The following is a 27,496-nucleotide window of genomic DNA, read 5'->3' on the forward strand; positions in this document are numbered from 1 at the left end:
CTCTGAGCTTCGTTCTGGACAGGAAGGACCATGCCAGCTTTGCAAGAAGGCTGTCCTGCCACCACAGATCCTAGTTGGAGGACGACAGGTGAGTAACCAAGTTTTGAGAGAGCAGTTTATATCTGGGATGATATTGCAACTGAGACTCTCCTACAGGTGACAGCGCATTTTCTTCCAGCTGGCTCCCCATTTGTTGGCAAATGATGCCCCAGAGGATATAGAGGAAGAGGAGCAAACAGCTATATCAGTCTCTGGGCTATTGTAGGGAGGAGTGGTTTTGGGAAGAAAAACAAAACCAGCATGCTGATCTTAAATACTCTTGTGGGGCTCCTCTATCCCCATTTGCATTACTGGGTAATTGTGCAGGCAAAACACTGTAAACGCTGGGGGTGCCTAGTCACTGATTGGCTCTTTCAGTCAGAATGGTACAGGAGAGACAGAAGCTGCTGCACTTGGATGCCATCCTTGGTACAAGCTGTTAGGCATACTTTCTTAATTTGGTGTTGGCATTGCAAATTTTGAAGCTGTAAACTAACACTGCTGATCAGATTTGTCCGTTTGCATTTCACTGCCTCTCTGCTCACGTGGCATCTTAAGATACAGTGGCCCTCCATCCATGGCCTTTTCTGCTGAATTATTCACAGAGTAGCTGGCATGATACTGGCAGGATCCTTTCTGGGCAAAGGGGTACTGAAAGCTGCTCAGCAGGAGAGAAGAATGCAGGGGCAGATTAAAAGGGTACTGGCATGTGTGTTTGTTTTGTGAGTGGCAGATCTGTAAAATAATACTGGTTAAGGACTCTACATTGGTTGGTATTAGATAGAGTAGATTACATTTTCTGTGTCCTTCTGTATTGCTGAATGTGTTCTGATGCATTTTATTGCTATCACTCACATACCTTACACTTTAATAACACCATTTGTCACCTGTGGGTAGTGGTCTTGTCCACTGGAATACCCAGTAGTGGTGCCTACTCCTCCTTCCAACCTTTGCGTATCCTTCCTTCCTTTTCTCATTCAAAATGCAGGCAGGCATTCAAGTTCCACTAATCACTTTTCCAAGCCAACATTTTCAAAGAGTTTCCAGAGTTTCCCCGTTTTGGCAGTGGCTCATGATCTTTTGCTTGCCAGTATAAACATGGTTATTTATGAATGAAGAGGAGATCCAGGATGGTGCTTCCTTGCTCCAAGTCAGTTTCCCAACTTGTGTACACAGCTTAAAGGCCTCCCATTGTGTCTGCAGTTACCGTGGAAACCAGAGCCCAGTAAGCGGATGTGTCTCAACTTAGTCAAACACTACGTCCGGCTTCTCCATCTCACAAAGCAAGATTCGTCACAGCACTGTGCATTGTATGTAGTGCTTTCTTAGTCTCCTCTGTAAGTTGCTGGAGTTACTAATTTCTTTGTGAAGGTATCATCTGCCTGTGACTGTGTGTATCACTCAGTGACCATGCGCATGTGTGTGACTCAAGTATGTGCATTGACAACTGTGCAGTTACTTGTGTTTCCCTCAGTTAGTGTGTGGTATGCACTGTTTTCACACAGCACTTAACATCATCTTGTAAGAGTGTGAGTATGGTGTAATCATTTGGGTGTCTTTGTGTATTCACAAGTGTATATTTCTGGGTATTATTAACTTTATTAACATATGCGTATCTGAACTTAATTGTGCTATCCCATTTTGTACCATTGATTTAGTCTGTGTGTGTGAGACAATGAAAGATGCTGGAGAGACTCATTGCATCTTATACAGTATGTACTCAGCTGTCACAGCCTTCATGACTGAAGGGTATCCATGTGTTCATATGGGTGTGACCTCGACAACATCAGACATTTAGGTCTACATTCACGACTTTATGGCATTATGCTTGACTAAGAATGTTTGTTCACTTGCTTGTACCCAAAGAAACCCTTACAGGTATATATCCACTTTTTTTTCCTGGTTCTGCAAATTCTCATTTTCCCTTTTGAATTTTTAAACATATCTTTCTGCTGAAGCTTGTTTTGTTGAAGTTCCACATAACAACTAAAAGTAAATTTGTGTACATACAGTAGGTGGGAGCTGCTCCATGGCTGCCTTTGATATTTGAATTTTGATTCCATGAAATTCTGAAGATAAACAATTTGAATTTCAGTACTACAATCTTCCCTGGAACCTCAATATAGTACCTTAAAGCTTTAGTGAGCATTATTTTCTTTTCATTGCTTTTCTGCAGGTCCACCATCTCCTGTTCACTCATCCATGAAGAATATAATTCAAAGAAAGAGTTTAGGAGTGTTGCCCAGCAGCCAGGACAGCAAGGTTTTGGTGAAGTCCTTTTCTGGTCCCAGCAGCTTTAACAAACCCTTCCAGAATGTCCCCATGGAGAACAATCCAGCTAAACCGCGCATTGTGACTGTTGTGAAGCCTAGTGGCCGAAAGCAGCTGAGAAAGATAAGCATTCTTCTTAATCGACATTCTGTGCAAACCTTTGAGCAGCTTGTGGCTGACATCTCAGAAGCTCTCGGTTTGCAGTACTGGAAGAATAATGGAGTAAAACGGCTGTTCAGCCTCAAAGGTCGAGAAATCAGGAGTATTTCAGATTTCTTCCGTGGTGATGACATCTTTATTGCTGCAGGTAGGAAGACACTCACACTTACAGATGTGCAGCAGGTCCTGCAGGATATCTATCCTGACAGTCCCTATTCCCAGAATGCATTGCAGCAAGACTGGGAACGTTCGTGCCAGCTGAATTGCAGCCCCCACAGAGGATCAGAGGTCACCAAGCAGCCCCTGAGAAGCAATATCCCGAGCAAAGCAGCCCTTAACCTAGAAAGAGTCCGAGCCAAAGCAAAGCAGGAGGAAAGAGAGAGAGCTCGGCGGTGGGAACAGGAGCGACTGGATAAACAGCACCGAAGAAATGAAATGGTAGAGAATAAATTACAGCCAGAAATCCTCTGTGACAAATGTAGGAAAGCAGCGCAGGCCATGTCAGATGAGACAAACAGTATGCCCCAGGATCGACTGTACGAGGTCAGACGGAAGCAGAAGTGTTTTAATGGAGAGGGACCTGAAGTTGTCCTGAAAAGCAGACGAAGAGGATGTCACACTTGCTGGAGGAACAACAGACCATGTTTTGAAGTCCCTGCTCAGGAAATAAAAGACTCTCTAAAAAGTGCTGAGCTGCATCAAGAGGTGTTGCTGGAGAAGACTTCCTCTGACAAGGAAGTGCAGGTGGACTTAACTCAGAGTACAACCCCTGTGAGAACGGCTTCTAGAGTGCAGGAGAACTCAGACACACAGCAGAGTCCAAGCCGACACATGGCAACTCAAGATTTTATAGAGAGCCTCTACGAGATTGGCCGTGTCATTGGAGATGGCAACTTTGCTGTGGTCAAAGAGTGCAAGCCTCATAATGGTGACACCAGCTATGCCATGAAAATCATCGATAAGGCTAAATTGAAGGGGAAGGAACACATGATTGAAAATGAGATTTCTATCATCAAGAATCTCTCACATCCCAATATTGTGCGACTACTGGAGGAGTATGAATCAGAGCAGCAGATCTTCCTCATCATGGAGTACATTCAAGGAGGAGATCTTTTTGACGCTATCACAGAAAGCGTGAAGTTTACAGAACACAATGCTGCTCTGATTATTACAGATCTCTGTCAGGCACTGGCCTACATCCATAGCAAAAACATTGTGCACCGGGACCTGAAACCTGAGAATCTTCTGGTGAGTCAAACTGCTGCATGTTGGTAGAGCTTGGGGGGCTTGAGGAGTGGGCTTGGGGGTATTGTACCATAGCTGAAGTGCTTCTGCCGCTGCCATTGTATATGTTATTTCCATGGAGAAGCATACCTGTCAAGTGATTTTCACAGTGGCAGCAGTTATCCCTCAGATCATATGTAGCTAATAATTTACTTAAATAAATGCAACCATCTCCTGAAATAGGCTAGTGCTGGCTCAGCGACCACCAGTGTAACAAGCACAGAGGCCTGCTTTCCTTCTCTTTAGGTAATTCACAATCAACCCAAAGGCTAAGCACAAACACAGTGTGCTGCTTGATTTTTGAAGGCACCTAAAATTATCTCCCAAAATAGTCCCATTACTATTATGACTTAATTTCTCTCATATTGATTCACATTTCATTTGTGCCTTTATAGTCATATGGCTGAGTCAATGAATGTCTCTTTCAGGCAGTTTATGTTGGGTGCTTTCTTAGTACAGTACATTATAACCAGTGGACACTTTTAGTCCAGCAACAAATCTTTTTTTAAAACATTGGAAATCATTGAAATTCATAAGTGAGCACACAAGCAACTGTTTCCTCTTTTCTAACCCATTTAATATGTAATGCAAGACTTCAACAATCTGCACAGTTGGACCTAACAATCAGTTCTTCTTATTTACTGGGTCTGCTGGATGCCAAAAGCCCAGAGTGCCCCAGCTAAAGTTAGTCTAGTTGACTTACTGATGCTGGTGACTATTTTGACCAGCTGGCTAAGATTCCATGCTGTAACTCTTCGTGTTCAATTCAGAGTCTACATGATCCTGAGTAGGTTACTTCACCTACCAGTGCCCACATTTTATAAAACATCTAACAATTTTTCTATGCACTTATTCATTTATTTCAAAAAATTAAAAATACAAAATGAGATGGCCTTGGAACCCCAATTTATTATACATCTGAGAAAATTGTTTAGTGTTTTCAACAATATATAAATCAAACTTTTTGTTGTTGATGACTGCCACTTGTATGGTACATGTCCTTTTTCTTTCAATTATAGGTTCAGCCCAATAAAGATGGCACCACCACTCTGAAACTGGCAGACTTTGGTCTGGCAATGCTGGTGACAGGGCCCATCTTTACTGTCTGTGGAACCCCCACCTATGTAGCGCCTGAAATTCTCTCAGAACGAGGTAAAGTCAGACCTAACACTAATTAAGTTTCCCTATTACATTGTGTGTAGTTGGAACCTGTGTTCTCCATGAACACTTTCATTATTTGGTGCCATTATGTTGCATTTACAGGATATGGATTAGAGGTGGACATTTGGGCTACGGGAGTCATCCTGTATATTCTGCTGTGTGGCTTTCCACCCTTCCGCAGCCCAGAGAGGAATCAAGAGGAGCTATTTGAGATCATTCAACTTGGAGAGTATGAGTTCCTGTCTCCATACTGGGACAACATCTCTGACAGTAAGTGAGCTTCAGTTGCTGCTTTTGCACTTCATTATGGAATGGATCATTAAATGTGTTCTGTGCAAACTTGCAAAACTTTAGGGAACCAGACAGAAAGTAATCAAATTTTTTATCAATGTAGAGGTGGTGTCATGACAGTATGGACTCAGTCCAATATAATATTATTCATGCTGAATCTAACCACAGGTGGGCAAAGTCAGTTCTGGAGGGCCGCAGTGGAGGCAGGTTTTCGTTCCAACCTAGTTGCTTAATTAAAAAACAATTCTTGTCAATTATTTAATTTAATGGTTTGTTAGTGCTTTAACTCTGCTAAGTTGTCATTCTCATATTCTAGATTTTTTTTCCTTTCTAAGGATATCATCGAAATTGTTTGAAGTCTAAAACGAGTTATTCTCAGTGCTTCACTTTTTTCTCTTTGCTTTCCTTCGAAGTATTTAATTAAACCCAATAGTGCATGATAAATACACACAGGTGTAAATGGAAACAAGCTAAATGGAGAAGTCTGATTTCTTTTGTCATTTGCATCTTATTGCAAGTAAGTAGCAATTAAAAACCAAGACTACAGCTGTTTAAGACTAAAATAAGCAATAAGGGCTCAAAGTCTTAACGAGCGAGACAACAAAAATGAAGCAAAAGAGTTACTTGAGCAATAAGTGCTTCTTATTAAGCAATTGGGTTGGAACAAAAACCTGCGGCCACTCCGGCCCTCCAGGACTGAATCTTCGCACACCTGATCTAACCCATGAACACCATTCACAACTGGCTCAGCTTTAGTTATAGACATGGCTGAAAGCATGCATATTCAACCTCAATATTTGAAATCAAATGTCCTTTAGTGACAAAACAAAATTCAGTTAACTTTATTCTTACATAGTGCTCTTCTCGAAAAAAAACAGAAGAGCACATCATTTGCAAATTTTGGGATCAAGAATTTTTACTGGCAGCTTGTTTATGTGTCTCTTCTAGTGAGAGAGAATGGTGTCATGGGAAATAACCCCAAGTTGATAAGAGCAGCTGGATTTTTTCCACCTAACTTTCTTAAACTCAGCTGTTTGAATGTGAATGAAAAAGTGAATATCAGAACCACAAAACAGTAAAATGCCATGCGTTGAAGTGAGGTGAACTAACTTGAGGACCAGAATAAAAATGCTACTGGAATCACCAATGCAATCTGTTAGACTAACGTAAGAAGCTGAATTTTACAACATTACAGAAGAAGGAGGATTGTTCTCATAACAAATACATTAAGAAATCAACCTTTCCTGATCAAATAATGAATATTTAATTTACCATCCAAATAGAGAAAAAATAGTGTATATAAAATAATAAAATCCAAAGACAGATCCAGCAAATGAAAGTCAAAAATCAACCAGTCTTTATTTCATTCATTGCCATTAATAGCTCCACCAACAAGAGTATCAAACTTTAAATAACATCACTTCAAAAATGTGAAGCACTGACAGATTCCAGAAGGACTTTTTAAATATGTTATTTAGAAGAACAAAACACATACAGTAACGTATAATTTTGTCAAGGACATACTCATACGAGCAATACAATGATACAATCATTGTGTTCTAAAAGAAAGAAAAAAACACACAAACACAAACACAGAATGTTTCAGGCTAAAAACAAAGCACACAACCTTCTTCCTCATACCAGGAGAATATACCAAAAAGCTATGAGAATCAATCAAAGTTACAGAATAAAACTATTGTATCTTCACATTCTTAAGAAACCAACACATGTTGAGGAAACTGATTTCTTTACTGTTGTCAAGAATGTAAAACAAGTAGCAACCTCTATAATTTCCCCACTTTCCATTTTATGAACTACATTAAGTATAAGTATTGTATACCACACACGTTCTCTGTAGTCTACATAGTCCTTTATGCACAGTGATACACGGAATGGATGCAATGTTCAACAATCATTGAAACTTTTTTATATTGGACCCTGGGCAGCACACTGTGGGCATATAGGACACATGGGATTTTAGATGTGCCAGTGGGCTCTGAATTGCCCAAATAATCTTTTACCGATTCATCACAACAGTCTGAAGTTCACTTGGGCTGGAACTTTGTCTCTATAGACTCCTAATTCTCTGTGGGCTGCAGCTTGTTGGGTTCAAGTAGTGATCACACCTGTATCTAATCTAGATGATGACGATGAAGGCAAAAATCCAGGGTCACTACAGATATGAACAATGGAATCCTATAAATTTCACCTTCTCTGATCAGTTTATTTTGTTTGTTTATTATCGATATTAGCATCAAAATCTGGGTACGGTCTATTCAGTGCTATTCTTAATATATGACTCTTCCCTGATGTTCCTGAATGTGAAATTTGGAGTAGTATGTTAAGAAATTAGGTAATGGGCTATCTTCTAGGTTAGATATACTTTCATTTGTGGTTTATACCATTATCTCAGTCTGTGCATATGATGCCAAATGGTAAAAATCTAATGAAATATAAAATATTGCATTTTGTTGCACCTCTTTGGCATAGCACATTAGAACATTAGAAAGGTTTAGAAGAGAACAGGCCACTCAGCCCAACAAAGCTCAACAGTCCTATCCACTTAATTCTTCTAATATAACATTGAGTCCAGTTTTGAAGGTCCCTAAAAGTTTTACTGTCTACCACACTTCTTGGTAACTTATTCCTTGTGTCAGTGGTTCTCTTTGTGATGATAAACAAAATCTTGATCCACTGTACTAATTCTTTTCATAATTTTAAACACTTCAGTTATGTCACCTCTTAATCTCCTTTTGCTTAAACTGAAAAGGCTTAGCTCTTTTAATTTTTCCTTATAACTCATCACTGTAGCCCTGGAATAGGCTTCTATGTCCTTTTTGTAGCCTGGAGACCAAAACCGCACAGAGTACTCTAGATGAGACTTCATCAGTGCATTATAAACTTTGAGCATATCCTCCTTTGTCTTGGTCTTGGTCTACACATCATACTATATAACAAAAAGTTTTGTTAGCCTTTTTAATGGTCTCTGAACTCTGCCTGGCAGTTAAAAGTGTTGAGTCATCTAATACTCCTAAATCCTTTTAATTTTCAGACCTCCCATTGTGTATTCATACTTAACATGTTTACTTCCTACACATAATACTTTACATTTATTAATATTAAGTTTCATCAGCCACAAATCTGTCTAAGACCGTAAGCTGTCCAAGTCCCTCTGTAATGATTCACCTGACTTTAGATTATCTTCCACTTCACTTAGCTTGATATCATCTGCATTAACCAGCTTGTTATTCATATTACTCTCCAAATCATTTATATACTGTATACTAAAAATAGCAGCTGCCCTATTACTGGTTCCTGAGGGATGACACTGTTAACATAATTCTATACATCACCCAGTTTTGATAAGGTTCCTTGCACCATAACCCTGTTCTTCCTGTATTTTAGCCAATTCTGCACCCATCTGCACACCACATCATGAACTCCCACTTGTTTTAGTTTGATGCACATCCTTTCATGTGGCACTTTATCGAATGCTTTATGAAAGTCAAATTAAATAATATATGGACCACTTTGATTGTATCCTCTTGTTGCTTCCTCATAGAATTCCAACATGTTACTAAAACACGACCTCCCTGGCCTGAACCCATGTTAACTGTTCAGTAAAACTCCTGTTTCTGCCAGGTGTTGCTCTATCTTATCCTTAATAATTCCTTCCATTAATTTATCTGTGATGCACGTTAAGCTTACTTGCCTATAGTTGCTTGGATCTGCCCAGTCATTCTTTTTATATAATGGAATAATATTTGCCATTTTCCGGTCCTTCAGAATCTCCACATTGTGCAGTGACTTCCTAAAAATATACTTCAAGGGTTTATAAATGTACTCACTAACCTCCTTAAGAACTCAGGGGTAAATATTATCTGGTCCTGGTGATTTGTTTGATTTCACCCTATTTAATCTAAGCAGTACTTCTTCCATTACAACTTTCAAATTTCTCAGTACCTCCTTAGTAGTCCCTGTTACTCCTTGGAGGTTATCCATTTCCTCACATGTGAAGACTTCAGAAAAATGAAAGTTTATAGTATATATTGTTTCACTGTATATTGTAATTCCTGATTATTATTCCTGATGTACTTTTCCTCCTCCTTGACTATTATTTTACTACTAAAGTACTGAAAGAATATCTTTGGGTAATTTTTCACCTTATCTGTTATATTTCTCTCTAACTCTTTTAATTTCCCTAATATTCTTCTTGATGGTTTGCCCCCATATTGTCATATGCCCAATGATTCACATTGGAGTTATTAATTTTATATGTTTTATATATCTATTTTTTCCTTTGCAGCTATTAACCCACTGCAGAGTTTTTCTTCTTACATTTCCTATTAATTCTAAATTTGTGAAGTACCTGTCCTCCATATATGTAGGATATTTTTAACTTGTTGCACTGCTCCTTGACCACCTCTACACTTAAAAGCTTATCCCAGTCCACCCCCTTAGACTTTGCCGCATCTGTTCAAACTTTGCGCTACTAAAGTTAAACTTTACGGTTTTGGTTTTTGCATCCTTGCTCTTCCAAAACACTGAGAATTATATTATGGCTTCTTGAACAATAGTGTTTCAATCATCTCTACACCCTCAATTCTTCCCTGGTTATTACAAAATATTATATATCTAGCCAGACTTTCCCCACATTGGTGCTTTACCATGATTAACATGATTACCATGAGTAACTGATTATATCTATGAACTCCTGCTCTTGTACTCCGCTATTTTCCAAGTTAGGTCAGTTAATATTTGGGTAGTTAAAGACCCCCCACCCCATGACTATAATGTCTCCCTGCAAACTTTCTTTTTTAATATTATTAAAAAGATATTCATTGAAATTACTGTCTGCATTGGGGGATCTATAGCACACTATTAAAATAAGGCCTCTTTACCTAATGCTTTCCAGAAGAATACAGATGTCCTCACTAAGATGTGACTAATCATCCAACAGAGGAAAAGATGCTTTTTAATTCAGTTTGATATAAATAGCAACAACTCCTCTTTCTCTGTTCTATCATTCCTCAAAAATATGTACAGATCTATGTAACACTCATTCACATCTTTAACATTTAACTAGGTTTCTGTTATAGCTGTAATATCATAATTATACTGAGCTACATACAACCCCGGCTCACTGGTTTTATTTTACTTTTGCACTTAAACTCTAGGTAAGAATTTATGTTACTATTCATATTTGTTTTTACACTGTGATGAGAACTATGCTATTATGCAGAACATCAGAGGTGTTAAACACTGTGCAGTTTTCTGTTGATTGTAAGTGAGCATGCAGTCCTACTTGTGTGGAGCTTGTAAGTTAATGGACGCTTGGTGGCGCTATTGACAGATTCACACACTGGTTTAAAAGCACCCAGAATTATTTTAATATTCTGCTTAAAGTGCCCAAAAGTACTTCCATTACCATAAACAATAATCAATAATAAGAAACAAAAATACAATCCTCCATTCCCAGCAGCTCCGTCACACTCCCTACCAACTCCAGCTCAGCTTGCTGGGTTTCAATCAGACCTTTAAATAGTCCTTGACCCAGACCCATAGCACTTCTGGGTCAGACGAAGACTTGTGTTTTTCTTCTCCGTGAAAATAAAAATCCCCGCGTCTCCCTGCAGCATCCCACGATGGCACCCACGGCACCCAGCAGGGCTGTGAAGCTGGGAGTCACACCAGATACTGAAAGCAAAGGTTCACATACTTTTGCCACTCACAGATATGTAATATTTGATCATTTGCCTCAAAAAATAAATGACCAAGTATAATATTTTTGTCTCATTTGTTTAACTGGTTTCTCTTTATCTAGTTTTAGGACTTGAGTGAAAATCTGATGATGTTTTAGGTCATATTTATGCAAAAATACAGAAAATTCTAAAGGGTTCACAAACCTTCAAGCACAACTGTATTTGTTAAGGTCTGTGGTGGTGCCTATTAATGCAGCAAGCAAAGAAGCAACCTAGGGTTGAGTGCCATATTCAGTATTGAAAGTGGAACATGATTGTTGTATGTTATTGCTACATGCAGTAAAGTTTATGCATAAACTGTTAAACAGAAACAACCAAATGTCATGTATTTATGACAGCTAAATTATTTTAGAATTTGTTAGATTCCATATGGGGTAGAAGCTTTTATTTGGAATTTGCTTTTTTAATTCAGCATGCTGGTTAGTCTGACTCATACATTTCTCCCAATTTCATTGAATGTTGATGTTCCTGTTAATTTGCCCTGCCATGGATAGGCAGTCTGTCCAGGGTTGCATCTATTGCAGGTCCTATGGCCTCCAGAATACATACATTAATGCCCTTTTCAATACCAAAATATGTTTATTTCTACAAATGCTATGACGTTAATTACAAACATTCAATTTTGATTCACAGGAGTCAGTGATTATTCTAGCAGCCTTGCTGTAGTAGTAGACGTTCACTGAATATTTGAGAATAGTATCTCCTTCAGTTCTGTTTTTAGTATAGCTCAAGTAATGACTTCAGTAGTATTTTAATAAAATACCTAAAGTAAGAACTCACTGAAACAATACACTTTTAAGGTTTGGAAAATTGGTAGATTAAAGACATTATGAACATCAGCAAATAACAAGAATAAATATAACAATATGCAAAATAAACAAGAGGGAAGTATGAAAACCCTGGACATCATTAAACAACAAAAAAATCAGCTGATTGAGTCAACTGACAGTAAGAAGTAAGAACTGGACAAAGTGGAGCATAGGCAGACACAATGTAGTAGAGGCAGAGTGGGACAGCGAGGTTCTCTTGGAGATGGAGATGTAGGCAGCAGCACTCAATTCCTCATTTTCTGGAACTATTTCATTACAATATTTGATGTTTTTTATTACAGCCAACTTCCAACTCACTTATGCAGTTCAACATTACTAGCAGTATTAGGAGAAAGGCAGAAACATGCATGGAGTGGGCACAAGTTACTTAATAGTTTCATACAGAAAACCTTAGGTATATGGAATAAATAGTGCCAGAGAGTATAACTTTGAGGACTTTCAGAACTCGACTTGAAGATATTTTGGGGAAATTGGGTGAAAAGAATTGGTGAGCTTTGTTGAACAGAATGGCATATTCTTATTAAAATTATTTTAATATTGTAAGAATATACAGTACAATTTGTCACATATACATAAACACACCAACAAAAATAAAAAGTCCATTAAATGGCCGTCGCTTACAATATGAGGGGTGCTGTGGTTAGTGCTGCTGCTTTACACTTCCAGAAATGTGTTAATATCCTAGCCTGAACACTGTTTATGTGCAACTTGCATGTTCTGCATACTAACAGGTTAAGCACCACTAGCAACCAGAGGGTATTTTTAAAGCATGATTGCTATTTAGTTTTAATAAAATGATCAAATATTACCTGAAATGGGTGTTGCAGTGGTAGCACTGCTGCCTTACAACAAGGAGATTTGGGTTCATGTCCCAGGTACTTACTGCATCTAGTTTGCATGTTTTCCCAGTGTTCATTTGGGTTTCCTCCAAGTTCCCCGGCTTCCCCCCACAGTCCAAAGACATACAAGTTAGGTGGATTGATAATGCTATATTGGCTCCAGTGTGTGTGTGTGTGTGTGTGTGTGCGTATGTGTGTGCGTGTGTGTATGTGAGTGGTGTCTCTGGCACCCTCTCCAGGGTTTCTACCTACCTTCTGCCCTATTCTTGCTGGATTAGGCTCCTGCTTCCTCCCGACCCTGATCAGGATAAAGTAGGAGCTTTGTTTTCAGGAACCAATGCGTTCTTGTGCAATGCAGGCTCTGGGCCACTTGTGGTCCGTGTCCTTTTTTGTGTCTTGTGTTCCCATCGCACAATAGGAACTGCAACCTGTATGTAAAATATGTGACATACAAACAGTGTTAAGTACGGTGCAATTGGGACTTCATGGGGAAGATTAATACTTTGATGTGATGCATGACGCAGCACTCCATCTTCACCGATAACTCTCCAAAATCCACATTACTAAAAGATTTGTAAGATGACACCAGTGCTTGTGGTCAACCAATCAGCACAATTCATAAACTGAGTCCCACCCATGAAAGTTCCCAGTTGAATGAAAAGTATATACCATGGAGTAGGAGACAAAAAAGTATCAGGAAATACATAGCAAGAACTACAAATGGTTGCAGTAGGAACGTTACAAAAGTTCCTGAGTGTCTAAGAAGTCCCTTGTTCCTGCAGTGGGAAAGCGCTTAATGACACATTTCCAGGATTCAAATTTTGTGACAGGTAATCTTTGACATTTTTTTTTTATTCCTAATTCATCAAAAAAATAATACCATTCGCAGCTGACCAATTATGTACTGGTCACATCTGCATAGGTAGGTAGGCACTATGAATTATGGGTGTACGATTACCATAAAATTAACAATTGGCAAATATTGTCATTGACATTGTAATAGCAGTGATTAATTTTGATTAATAGAACTACAATAGCATATATGTTTTGAGTTGTCTACTGCATGTACTGTACACATACTGTACAGTAGAACCTGAATTTAGCAGTTTTCTAATGAACCACTTAAAAATTGTAACATGACATTATTAAATGCTGTATTATTTAAAAAACATACATTTTTTAAATCAAATAAAAAAGTGCATAACTATCTAAATACTTTTCAAGTTCACTACATGCATACACTGTATTTCATCATTATCAGGCAATAAACTGCTATCTATGTACACTCTAAAAATAATAGTTCTGCAATGGCACTTAAGTGGGTTACGTGGTTCCTCATTGATCCATTGCTTGACAAAGAACCATTTAATTCCTACAAAGGTTCTTAGAATATGGAGCTGCTTCTTTGGGCTTTGAAAATGTTCCTAATATGTTGACAAAACTGAAATATTTAATGTTAGTAAGTAAATTTAGTAAGTTACCTAAGCAGGATGCTAACAAATCAAGAAACCTTGAACTTAGTCTGTATGCAGCAAGAGTTCTTTTAAAATCAGGAACTAATTGGTATTGCACAAATCTGTAATCTTCTCACAGAGCCGGTTACAGATCTAAATAAATAAAAGTTCTTTTTGGAACCTTCATATGGATTTTCTTTTTTGGAATCAAATAGACTCATGTATGGCATTGCTTTGAAGAACCACTCTAGTACCTTTATTTTTAACTGTGTATTATGCAGTATAGTAACAACACAAACATGTCATGGGATGCTCAGTGCAGCCGATATGATCAAAGCTCTCAAGTCTGGTCCAATTACTTATAGCAATGGTGTTTGCCCTCTTATCTGTAATAGTGTAAATTTGCTGCCATTGTCAAGCAAAGCCTGCTTTTTGTCAGCATCCGCTTTCTAGATTAAATCCCTCACTAATATAATTAACCGTTATTCTCCGGCATGTTTCTATAGTTCTATTCAAGCACAAGTCTGTTGCGATTGCATAAAGCTCCACTTGTTTCATATACATTTAATGTTATACCCATTGTTTGGCGAAAAAATTGGAAAAATAATTGTGAGAGGGGATGACTTATATCCTGTTCTAGATGTTGGTCATTTCTGATAATGTCTTTTGATAAGTTAAACATGATAATGTCTGTTATGTGTATTTGCCTTTGATAGCCTGCTATACAGTATACAGACGATTCTTAAAAATAAAGATGCCACAGTGGTTCTTCAGAGTGATGCCATAGGAGAACCATTTTTGGTTCCCAATACACCCATGCACATGAAGGTTCCAGAAAGAATCTTTATTTATTTTGATCTGTAACAGGCTACATACAGTAAATACTCATGACTAGATTTTAACCGATTTGTGAAATACCAATGGGGCTTGAGTTTAAAAGGACTCTTGCTGCATATGTCCAATATCATAGACTAAGTCTAGGTTTTCTTTATCTGTTAGTGTCCTGCAGCCCACCATACATGAAATATTTTGATTTTTTTTCTCCATATTAGGAAAGTTTTCAAAGCACAAAGAACCATCTTCTTATGCAAAGAACCCATCCCAAAATGAAATGGTGTTTGTTCAAGCAATAGATCTACAACTGCAAATCAGAAAAAATTGGGATGGTATGGAAAATGCAAAATAAAAACAAAAAAAAAGATGCAGTGATTCTTAAATTTACTTTGTCTCTTATTTCATTGCAGACAGTACGAACCCAAGATATTTAATGTTTTGTCTTGTCAACTTCATTTCATTTGTTAATATACATCCATTCTTGAATTTTAGGCCTGCAACAAATAAAATATTAATATACACTGCCCCCTAGTGCATCACAATTGCATTATACTACTGTAAATACATTATTAGCTTCAGTTTTTCATTCAAGAGAAACAATAAAAGTCAAGCTTATGTTTCAAGTAAAACAGGGATGCAATAATTATTGTTAATAGAAAACTATTTTGTATGTGGGAGATAATCCACACTGTTTTAAAAAAAGTGTGCCCAAACAAAAAACATTCAGTAACTGATTCTGTCACACTTTTCAAGTTAGCTCAATTTCTGAGCACTTTGTTCTACATAGTTAAAATTTTTAATTGCCTCAATAAGCCATTAAAGTTGTTCAAGCTTATAAAAAGATATTTTAATCTTGATTCTTATAAGATCATAATATACAGTTCTGTATTGCTACTGCAATATGTAATTTTTCTAAACATGAATATGCGTGAGGCAAGGAAAACAGATTATCAAAGCATACCTTTATTAATAATATTAATATTGTCAAATTGAACAAAAAGCTTTTTTTTTTTTTAAACCATAAGTCACAAATATGAAGGCAAAGGAGGAGTTCATGTGCTGTTGTACCTTGTTTCTGGTGTACCCCCTTTTTTTTACACAACTAACCACTGCCAATTGTAAACTATTAACATTTAAATATGTATCCTTAATAAACCCACCTAAACAATTAAAATATTAAAGTAAATGCTTTACAAAACTCCTGTTTCCTTAATAATCCAAATGAAAAGTCTTACTATAAGTAATCTATAATCTATAAAATTATTTTCTTTATTGCCATGACATGGCCAACATTATAAAAAACCTCAGCTTAAGAGAAGAAGATCCTTTCCTGTAGGTTCTTTGAAGCCATTTTTTGGTTTGCCTACCAGAAGCAACTGGCAACAAAGGTTCATAATGCGGCCTATTCACCTAAATTTGACACTTAAATGACACTTGCCACAACAGAATTACCTCCAAGTCAAATACATTGCCTTCCAAGAGGCTAGCTGAATTTAAAATGTTGCAACACTCTGCTCTTCTCTTGAATCAAACTTTTTACCTTGCTCTCCTTACAAAAAATGCATTTAAGACAGGGGTGTCAGACTGCAGGTTTCTATTTCAGATGATTTCTTAATTAGTAACTAGTTATGGCTGCTAATGGAACCTTATTCCTTTGCCTTAAGTTTGACTTGTGTTTTAAGATTCAAAACCCTGTATTATCCCCTTTGTTTAAAAAAATGTGAAGGACTGACCAATATTGATCTGTTCTCGTCCAAAAACATTTCGATGATGTTCTAAGAAAAAAAGAAATAATTAGTGGCTGTGAATATTAAAAAGCAAGTTGTTTGCAATTAAGACAAAACATGTCTTTTACATTTGTAATAACAGAAAAAAAGAAAGTGCTTTATTAAACAAAAACCTGCAGCCACTGTAAGCCCGGCATTGGTGTGCCACCCAGAGAAAAGCATTATCAAATAAATATTCCCAGATTAAGGGCAGCATAGTGGCACAGCAAGTAACTCTGCTGCCTCATGGGTCCAGGGTTCCATCCTCCATGCTACTTGTATATTTTTCCTATGGTTTTCAGGACTTCCTCCCACTTCCCCAAAAACATGCATTATGCATAATTGTTGACTCTATACTGGTCCTTGCATAGATGTGTATTCTGCAATAGAAGCGTTGCACCCATGGTTCTCAGGTGTCTGAGAACTGTTAGAGTGGGTTGAACTACTTGGAGAAGTCGGCCTTAAAAGCAGCTCCTGAAAGTGTGGAAGGAGGGGGTCACAGATTCAGCAATCTAAGAAGCACTTCAAAATGTTCCCTGATACTAAAGTCCATATGCCTGGATGTGTGGCTGTCAGTGAGCTCTGAGTTTGGCAAATGGGTTGCCCCTGTCCCCAGATAAGTGGTGTGAAGTGGGACTGGAAGTGTGTATCTAAGGATATAGTGATGAAGCAGCCAGTAGCACAAGGATCCACAGAAGACCTGAGCAGTGTTGAGGAGCAGCTGATGAAGGAGTTATTGGGTCCAACTACAGAAGAAACCAGTGTTGCACAGAGCAATAAGACCATTCCTCCATCTCTCAACCGACAGATCATTACATTGGTGACAGAGGTATTATAAGAACCGATTAACGATTTTCAACATCTGCAATAAGATGCTGCAGATGTTCTATCAGACGGTTGTGGCAAGCACCCTCTTCTATGCGGTGGTGTGCTGGGGAGGCATCATAAAGAGAGGGATGCCTCACGCCTGGACAAACTGGTGAGGAAGGCAGGCTCTATTGTAGGCACGGAGCTGGACAGTTTGACATCCATGGCAGAGCGACGTGCACTGAGCAGGCTCTTCTCAATAATAAAGAATCCACTGCATCCACTGAACAGTATCATCTCCAGACAGAGGAGCAGCTCCACTGACAGACAGAGGAGATCATTCCTCCCCCACACTATGCGACTCTTCAATTCAATTCAATTTACACCGGGGGTGTAGACGTTAACATTGTACAAAGTTATTGTCTGTCTGTTATACCTTCATTGTTATTACTCTTTAATTTAATATTGTTCTTTATCAGTATGCTGCTGTTGGAGTATGAGAATTTCCCCTTGGGATTAATAAAGTATCTATCTATCTATCTATCTATCTATCTATCTATCTATCTATCTATCTATCTATCTATCTATCTATCTATCTATCTATCTATCTATCTATCTATCTATCTATCTAACGACATGAGGCAGAGGCCTGGTTTAACACAAATGCTGGTAGACCTCTTGATTACACTTATGAAGGCTCAATTCAGGTTGGGTAGAACAAATTGCCTCACATTCCATGTACAGTATATCCTAGAGGACAGCCATTGTGTTACCCTTGAGGAAGAGGGTTTTGAAAGGACAGTGTAGAATTCTTTGAATGAACCTAAAAGGGGCATGCTCCTCAGGTGGCTGAGCACTGTCAGAAGGAGCAAGGCCACTTCCAAGAGAGTGGAGAGAAGGAGCCCAAACCAGCACTTTTATGTATCACGCTGCTAAAGTCTATTATTCTGTGTGTGTGTGAACCTCACATTTGGACCCTAGCCTTAGGTGGCACATGGAGCTAGGGGTAGGGGTGATAGACAAGTGCCACTGTCTCTGAGCGGTGTTAGGAAGGGCTGCTGATTTGTATTTGCGGGAACAGAGACATAGTAACTGGAAGCACGTGGAGCTGCAGAAGATCTTAGCAACATTGAGGAGTTGCCAAGAAAGGTGGTAGCAGGTCTAACCACAGAGACACTAACAATCATTATAATGGCTAGCTAACACCACAGTTGCGCAAAGTGCTAAGTCTATGCCTCCATTTCTCAAACCCCGGTTAATAAAGAATTGTATATATGTGTATGTGTGTGTGTGTACTTCCAAAATAAGTGTAAGGCTACAAAGTGGTATCAATGACTTTAACAAGAACTACCCAGCTAATTTGGCTATGTCTCCAGGATTCTCTGCAGTCACAGACTTATTTGTGCAAGTTTTTTTTTTTGTCTTGAAAGCCTAAATTAATGTATTCTTATTATATATTCCCTTGAAAAGCAAAGAGAAAAAATGTAATTGATTGTTCTGTGTGTCTTTAAAAAAAGTTAACTTCCATGATATGCAGTCATTTGTAATAAGTATTAAACCTATATCCCTTTTGACATAAATACCTATTACAAAGTGCTGCCCAAAAAGAGAGAAATTTTAAACCATTTCAAAAATTAAATTCCAAACTGAAGTGTCAGCAGTTTGTAAGAATCCAAACATGGCTGTTTAGTTGTTCATATACTGTAACTTAACTCTGTCCATGTCCTCAGTTAAGCTCCCATCGCCTACCTTTTTACTGTTAGTTTACTATCATCTGCAGAATTTTTGCAGCCTTGGGCACTCATTCAATTTTCTGTTATGGACTTTCCCAAGTCATGCTTTTTGTTGCTGTGTTTTGTTTTATGACAGTGTCTTCAAATTTGCTGTTTCTTGCTTTCATTTTTCCATTTCTCAGTAACCTTTGTCTGTCTGGTGGCCATGCTCCAGCTAATGTCTTTTGTTTTGTTGCATGTTATCATTCATTCATGTGCTTAATAAATTTGTGCATAAATAATACTTTAACAAATATTTTTATATGAATATCTATTTTCATGATTTTTATTTCATACATTAAATTGTTGTAAACTCTGAACAGTTGGATGACTGCTCCGGAAAACAAGTTTCCTGTATGCAAGAAATGTTAAAATGGGTGAGAGAACCTTTCCTCCAATATTGTGATCCCAGCACATGTCTTATTGATAAAACACACTTTCATAGAAAGACCTAATCAAATAAATAATTAATCATAGCCACATATTTTTTAATGCTTAAGAATTGTCTTGATTATCATGCACATTATGCATAACAAATACCATTAGCATTTTTGATTACAAAGATTTTCTTCAAAGTGCAGTACCTTTATGTGTTTGAATATATTATTTAAAAATTAACAACTTACTGTATTTGTGTTCTAGGTACTAGCTGTTTTCCTTCCCAAAGTAGTTATTTTCTTCCCTGTATTGGAGAAAGCAATAGTTTAACACAAATATATAAATTAAATGCTTTCATAAAAATTCAGGCGAAATCAAGAATTGTGCAATTATTTGAAAACCAGTTCAATATTATAATGTTAACTTTACAATTCTGAATAAAATGTTTTAGTGTTACTTGTTTTTTTCTGTTCTGTTTTTACTTTACAATGTTAGGTCCAAAAGTCCACTTAAAATCTATGAAAGAATGTAAATAGGGTGGATTTTTTTTATCACTTGAAAGCTTGTTTCTTCAACACTTCTCAACAAAATTAATTTCAGTGCACTTCTTCAAGCAGTGGATCCACTGTTTAAAACAGTCCTGAAAACCATTTTTTTTTTCAACTTTTCCAACTCATTTTGGACTGTACTCATTACTTCTTCTCAATCCTGGAAGGTTTTCTCCTTCACGAGGACTTTAATTTTAGAGAAAAGCCAACAGTCATAATGGGCTAGATCCATGGAATAAAGTGGGGACACTATGAGGCTGATTTCAGAAGTGCTGATGAAAAGGATGATCTTCATTGCCCAGTATGCTGGTGCATTGTCTTGGTGGAGGAAGAGACCTGAGCATTTTCAGTGGACAATTGCGTTGACCTGTGCTGAGACTTTCGAAAACTTCTCTTAGGCACTTTCTTCTAAATCACTGTCCTTTTCCAAGTGGGATGACTGCCACAATTCCATTCATCGAGAAGAAAATTGCAAACATCACATTGATGTGAGATTTGAGATACCGTGTTTTCATCAAGGCATCTGGCCTTTCCTGAACCAAACCATGGTTTGTTGCCTGATTTCAGAGTAAATTTTGAAAAAACAATCTTTGTCACCAGTGATGATTGACTTGAACTTTACTGAATGTCTCTGCTCAAAATCCATGAGGAATCATTTGTGAAACTCCACACAGGGCCATTTCTGTTCCGTCGACAGCAAACGAGATGACATGTTTTTGCTCTTCATAAAACTTCACTTTGGATCGTGGATCATCTCTACTCACATGTTTTTTTCTCATTCCAATGACTTTCCCTGTGGATGAAATGTTTTGAACTGCCCATTGAAACACTGAAGTACTGTACATGCCACAAAAGTAAGAACGCAATCCAACGACACGAAAGCCCATTTTAAAAAGACTTTTGGACCTCCCTTTATTTTGGATCTGCTCCTTTAAATAATTTATAATGTCACTATTCTCATATTCAATTTTCTTCATGGTCGCAGCCATTTTGTCAAGTTTTGTTGCTGACAACAGTCTTGTTACCAGAGGTCATGGCAAGTGACATCATTAATAGTGCCTGTATTTAAGATGCCACTGTGGTTCTTTCCATGTCCAACTTCTGAATTGTAAAAACAATTCTTATCATGAGGTAATGGGTGCATTGCAAGTACCTTGTACTTTACTGGATTCTGTTGCACATTTTTTCAACTGTAAGTTAGAATTACAGTGGTGTGAAAAACTATTTTCCCCCTTCCTGATTTCTAATTCTTTTGCATGTTTGTCACACAAAATGTTTCTGATCATCAAACACATTTAACCATTAGTCAAATATAACACAAGTAAACACAAAATGCAGTTTTTAAATGAATGTTTTTATTATTTAGGGAGAAAAAAAATCCAAACCTACATGGCCCTGTGTGAAAAAGTAATTGCCCCTTGTTAAAAATAACCTAACTGTGGTGCATCACACCTGAGTTCAATTTCCGTAGCCACCCCCAGGCCTGATTACTGCCACACCTGTTTCAATCAAGAAATCACTTAAATAGGAGCTGCCTGACACAGAGAAGTAGACCAAAAGCACCTCAAAAGCTAGACATCATGCCAAGATCCAAAGAAATTCAGGAACAAATGAGAACAGAAGTAATTGAGATCTTTCAGTCTGGTAAAGGTTATAAAGCCATTTCTAAAGCTTTGTTACTCCAGCGAACCACAGTGAGAGCCATTATCCACAAATGGCAAAAACATGGAACAGTGGTGAACCTTCCCAGGAGTGGCGGCCGACCAAAATTACCCCAAGGCGCAGAGGCGACTCATCCGAGAGGTCACAAAAGACCCCAGGACAACGTCTAAAGAACTGCAGGCCTCACTTGCCTCGATTAAGGTCAGTGTTCACGACTCCACCATAAGAAAGAGACTGGGCAAAAACGGCCTGCGTGGCAGATTTCCAAGACGCAAACCACTGTTAAGCAAAAGAACATTAGGGCTTGTCTCAATTTTGCTAAGAAACATCTCAATGATTGCCAAGACTTTTGGGAAAATACCTTGTGGACTGATGAGACAAAAGTTGAACTTTTTGGAAGGCAAATGTCCGTTACATCTGGCGTAAAAGGAACACAGCATTTCAGAAAAGAACATCATACCAACAGTAAAATATGGTGGTGGTAGTGTGATGGTCTGGGGTTGTTTTGCTGCTTCAGGACCTGGAAGGCTTGCTGTGATAGATGGAACCATGAATTCTACTGTCTACCAAAAATCCTGAAGGAGAATGTCCGCCATCTGTTCGTCAACTCAAGCTGAAGCGATCTTGGGTGCTGCAACAGGACAATGACCCAAAACACACCAGCAAATCCACCTCTGAATGGCTGAAGAAAAACAAAATGAAGACTTTGGAGTGGCCTAGTCAAAGTCCTGACCTGAATCCAATTGAGATGCTATGGCATGACCTTAAAAAGGCGGTTCATGCTAGAAAACCCTCAAATAAAGTTGAATTACAACAATTCTGCAAAGATGAGTGGGCCAAAATTCCTCCAGAGGGCTGTAAAAGACTCATTGCAAGTTATCGCAAATGCTTGATTGCAGTTATTGTTGCTAAGGGTGGCCCAACCAGTTATTAGGTTCAGGGGTCAATTACTTTTTCACACAGAGCCATGTAGGTTTGGATTTTTTTTTCTCCCTAAATAATAAAAACCATCATTTAAAAACTGCATTTTGTGTTTACTTGTGTTATATTTGACTAATGGTTAAATGTGTTTGATGATTAGAAACATTTTGTGTGACAAACATGCAAAAGAATAAGAAATCAGGAAGGGGGCAAATAGTTTTTCACACCACTGTATATATTGGGTTTTGTCTAACAGCAAAATGGTCTTTTTGTAATGACTTTCACTTGCCTCTGTTTTTGGAGCATTTTATATTTCATCTTCTGGTCCTTTATATGCTCTTGTGACCTGCCATTTAATTTTCCACTTTGCCAGAACAGCCATCTGTGTAAAAACATGCACCTTTTTTGAACTAACATCTTCTCTGCTTCACATTGCAAAAACATAATTGAATAAATGGATAATGCAAATAGACTTTAGCCAAGACACCTAAACCATCAAGAAACTTTTCCAAATGAAATTAAAAAGTTATTCATTGCTTTATAACAAAGCTGTTCTATCATGTTCTATGTTGTTCTATGCATTTCAGCATTTGTAAATGCTAAAAATGGCGATTTCCCAATTGGGAAACACTAAAATACTATATATTGTAACACAAGACAATCACCTCTTCTGCTTTCAAAGTTCAAAGGCAAAAATAAATCTTTTAAGGTCAATGTTTGTCATTATGGTATTTAATTATGGCCTCTTGAACCTGGGATTGATGCCAGGTTTGTGTGAGTGTCCTCTGAAGACTTTGTCTGATTGACGACACTAAACTATAGTAGTGAATTTAAATACAGTTGAATACATTTGTGTGCCACATTTCCAGTGGACTGGTAACTTCTTCTGCCAACTGCTGCCAGAATGAACACAGCAATGCCCTGGAAAAAGTAGTTTCCAAAAAATATAAAATATATGACACATCTTAAAGAAAAAGCAAAAACATATAAGTTAGGGTTGAAACTTCTACATTAAAATATAAACCTGATGAGCACTTGTGATCCTGCTGTTTTAATTTGATTGCATTTTGAATTCATGAAGGCCAAAATGCAATGTTTTTAAAAGATTCAAAATGGCTATTACAGTATTCATTTTCATAAAACCTTTAGACATTGTCACATAAATATATAAATATCACTTGCAATTAGGGATTTAGACTTATTAAATGTTTATATATGTGTCTATCCATTGGACTACAGTATATTCTGAACCAGAGGGCCAGTGCCTGTCCCAGTAACATTTCCAGCTATTGGAAGTGACTATGGGAAGGGGCTCAAAGATGCCAGATTGAGCCAGTTTGAGATATTGTATTACTTTACCTGGGGTTACCAAAATGGAGTTGTAGTCCAAAGGGATTCCAGAATCTGTTTCTGAGAGAGCATAAAACCACCTCACAGCTAGGGGTCTGGTGTGTTTGAAGACAGGAGGTGAGTTAGAGCAAGTTCTGAGTGGGTGGGAAGAAGAGAGGCTAGATCAGCAATAGAGAGACCTTGTTGTTCTGTTTTAGGTGGGTAACCGAAGGCCATCCCACCTGGTAAATATTGGGCCAAAAGAGCTAGTTGGTCTATTGTTATCATTTATATATTTATTTAATGTTTTTCGAACACTGTGTTTACCTATCCCTTGTGTTTATCTGGCCTTAATAAATAACCTATTTTAATATTTTTGTTTTTATCGCATTCTCCTACATTCAGAGATGTTACAAGAGTGCCCCTATACTTTATAAAATGTAACCAACCTTTTGTTACCAGGATTGTTGCATTGGCTAAAGTTTATTGTTTGTTAATTTTATCGTTTTGTTGTTTTTTAAATACAATTCTGTATATTATGTTATGAATTATTGTCCTGCGGTGGGTTGGCACCCTGCCCAGGATTGGTTCCTGCCTTGTGCCCTGTGTTGGCTGGGATTGGCTCCAGCAGACCCCCGTGACCCTATTCGGATTCAGCGGGTTAGACAATGGTTGGTTGGTTGGTTGTTATGAATTATTTTTTTGTTTTGTTTGTGTTATATTTTGCTTATTATGATTTTCAGTTATGTTGTTTAGTAATTGTTTGTCATTTTATATTACATTAAGTATCAAGATGTTAGCTTTTTATGTCATTTCCCTGTCTCCTCTATGTTGAACCACAGGAGATGTGGCCAACTTATTATGCAATTGGGGTTGCAGTCCAAGTTTTAATTTAAACCAGAGTCCCAGTCACTCTGAAGCTTCAGAATTTTGTTCTCTCTAATTTTCTGCTTCTGTGCATTTTTGTACTTTCTGTATGGATTTTCAGGCTTTGGATAACTACTTCATCTTCAGGTACTGTTTTTGTGGATTTTGGACTGGATTCATTTGATTTAGGTGTTTGTTCTTTGGCCAAAACTTATATATATATGCTCTTTTAACTAAGGAACTTTTTTTGTACTTTGGAGCCAGTGGTTTCATGGTTAATTCCACTCCTCTTTTAAGGTTACTTTTTGATTTTTAAAAGCTTTAGGTCCATTTCTGGACCTGTGCATGCAGAAAGCCTACTATCTGAGTTGGTGTTAGGTTGTCTTGCGGTGAAGCCTATTCAGTTGGCTCAGACTAGGAAAGAGGGCAGATCTTATTCTTTTGTGATGCTGATCCCATTTTGTGTTTACTTGAATTGGATTAAGTGGTTTGAGAATAATTCTACTTACAAAAATCTGGGACACAGGACAAAAAATGAGTCACCCCATGCTAAATCTTATCTAGTAGCACATATCTCTTCCATGAGAACAAAGAGCAGCTGCAATTCAGTCTGGCACGGATGACACCAGTTTGTGGATGTAAGCAGCATCAATTTTCATCCTCTCTTTCAGCCGTGCAGTGGGTGACACCTCAGCACCACACTAGTTTGAATGGAATAGAACAGTGTACGGTTTTTTACTGTGGCTGGAGTGCCAATCCTGCCACCAAGCTCCATATTTTCTCTGCAAGTTAGAGGACCCGCAGATCCAGAGGTGGTTAGTCATGTGGTGGGTGCAGCAATGTGAGTATCAGTTCATGCTCCCAACCTCTTCCTCCTGCTTCTCCTCTTCATTCAGCACCAAATCCCAAAGTTTGGGCAGACTGGTCAGATGGCACCACTGGCATTTTACTTACTTGCTCCAAATAGTTAGGGAGATGTTCTATTGGATTTTAAACTGGGGATTTTGTGGGCCAGTTAAAATGCAAGAATGCTTCAGAATGTTCTTCATGATAATTGCCATCTTGGAAGATGGGGGTAACCATTCTGTGTTCACTCTGGAGATGAAACACAAAAGGTAACACATGAACACTTAGTTGTCCAGAAGCCTAATATAGCCCTTCTGGTTCAAATATATTGTCATGTCAATCAAAAGACTCATTTCCTCATAACTGAAATACCCCCAGAACATCAAAGAGCCACTCTTCATTTGAACAGCACCTTGCACATGGAACTCATTGAAGGCTGCATAAGGTTTACGATGCACCCATCACTTCGTATCATTTGAGTACAAGCACAAATGCGGCTCATCAGACCAGATAACACATTTCCCGATGTCAACAGTCCAGTGTTTGTAGTTCCATGCCTACTGAAACCATGCAGCTTTGTGAATAGCTTTTAGCAAAGGCCTCTTTCATGGTACTCTGCTCCAGATATCCATGGCAAGCAATTCCCTTCTGAGGGCTAATTTGAAAATGGCTTGTTGTGAGCCCACACTGACTGTCTGCAACAACTCTTGACTTATGGCAAAGCGGTTTGCTGTCACAGTGGTGGTTCCAACCATTCATGCCTATTATGCAACCCATTTTGAACTAAACACACATGGCACACCATTACTCCATGTTACTCTGTGAACTCCTTAGCACAACTATTAGAAGTACAGTTCTCATACTGGGGTGTCCCCTGTTGATGTCTGAAGTATGTCTCATCTCTTACACAGGCTGTGATTAATTTTTTGTCTGGTGAGCTTAGGTTCATATAATGATCTTGTCACCAAGATCTGCATATGATCAGGCTAGGCTGTTTATTTATGTCAGCCACTAATGCTTATATTTTACTGTCTGAAAATTAATTTTATTTACAGTAGCTAAGATTTAATGTTTCTCTGCAACATTTTTAAAGCCTTAAAGTTTTCAGAAATGGAGCCTGTGTTTTGTTGCATCTTGCATGTACCAATTAGTTTGCCTTTCTTTTCTGCTGTAGGTGCCAAAAATCTGATCAGCAAACTACTGGTGGTCAACCCACAGGAGCGCCACACTGCCCAGCAAGTTCTGCAGCACCCATGGTTGCAGATGATAGGCAAAGTGAATGAGCGCAACCTACAGAGAGAAGTAACTACAAATATTGAGAGGCATTTTGGGACACGGCGGAGGCGCCTTGGAGGCCTAAGTGCTAATACTAATGAGCAGTTGGAAGAGATGGGCACGGGGGAGATCAAGAGTTGACTTCAACTTTATGATTTAAATTGTACTCTGCCTAGAGCAGATTTCAAAAATGTATTTGCCTTGACTTGACTGAGAGTCCAGAAGCCATTATGCAGTGATGTACATTAAAATACTTTGTCCCTGGCTTTTCTCTGAAAATTCTTGGTGAACACAAATACAGTGGTTGTGGGATGTGTGGCAACTGCTGCTCTCTTTCTGTGAATAAAGAGCCAATGCTTTCCTGCTGAGCCTTACAGATTCTAGTCTACATTACCTTCAGT

General features: G+C 38.1%; 1 protein-coding gene across 3 annotated transcripts; it reads left to right on the forward strand.

The window, feature by feature from the left end:
* dclk3 (doublecortin-like kinase 3) lies at positions 1–27,496 on the forward strand. Of its 3 annotated transcripts, none has more exons than XM_039737501.1 (5): positions 1–88; positions 2,216–3,717; positions 4,773–4,905; positions 5,017–5,184; positions 26,995–27,496. In XM_039737501.1, exons 1-5 carry the CDS (start codon positions 31–33, stop codon positions 27,234–27,236), a joined length of 2,103 nt encoding a protein of 700 aa, XP_039593435.1. In that variant the 5' UTR covers positions 1–30; the 3' UTR covers positions 27,237–27,496. The 3 variants fall into 3 exon arrangements, with proteins under 3 accessions (XP_039593435.1, XP_039593436.1, XP_039593438.1); XM_039737502.1 differs by lacking the exon at positions 1–88 and adding an exon at positions 1,323–1,376; XM_039737504.1 differs by lacking the exon at positions 1–88 and adding an exon at positions 1,510–1,568.

This window comes from Polypterus senegalus, chromosome 15 (genome assembly GCF_016835505.1).
Source record: "Polypterus senegalus isolate Bchr_013 chromosome 15, ASM1683550v1, whole genome shotgun sequence".
NCBI lineage: Eukaryota > Metazoa > Chordata > Cladistia > Polypteriformes > Polypteridae > Polypterus > Polypterus senegalus.

Coding starts and splice junctions, on each gene's coding strand:
- dclk3 (XM_039737501.1), top strand. CDS start 31: ATGCCAGCTTTGCAAGAAGGCTGTCCTGCCACCACAGATCCTAGTTGG. Junction 89..2,215: donor TCCTAGTTGGAGGACGACAG/GTGAGTAACCAA, acceptor GCTTTTCTGCAG/GTCCACCATCTCCTGTTCAC. Junction 3,718..4,772: donor TGAAACCTGAGAATCTTCTG/GTGAGTCAAACT, acceptor TTTCAATTATAG/GTTCAGCCCAATAAAGATGG.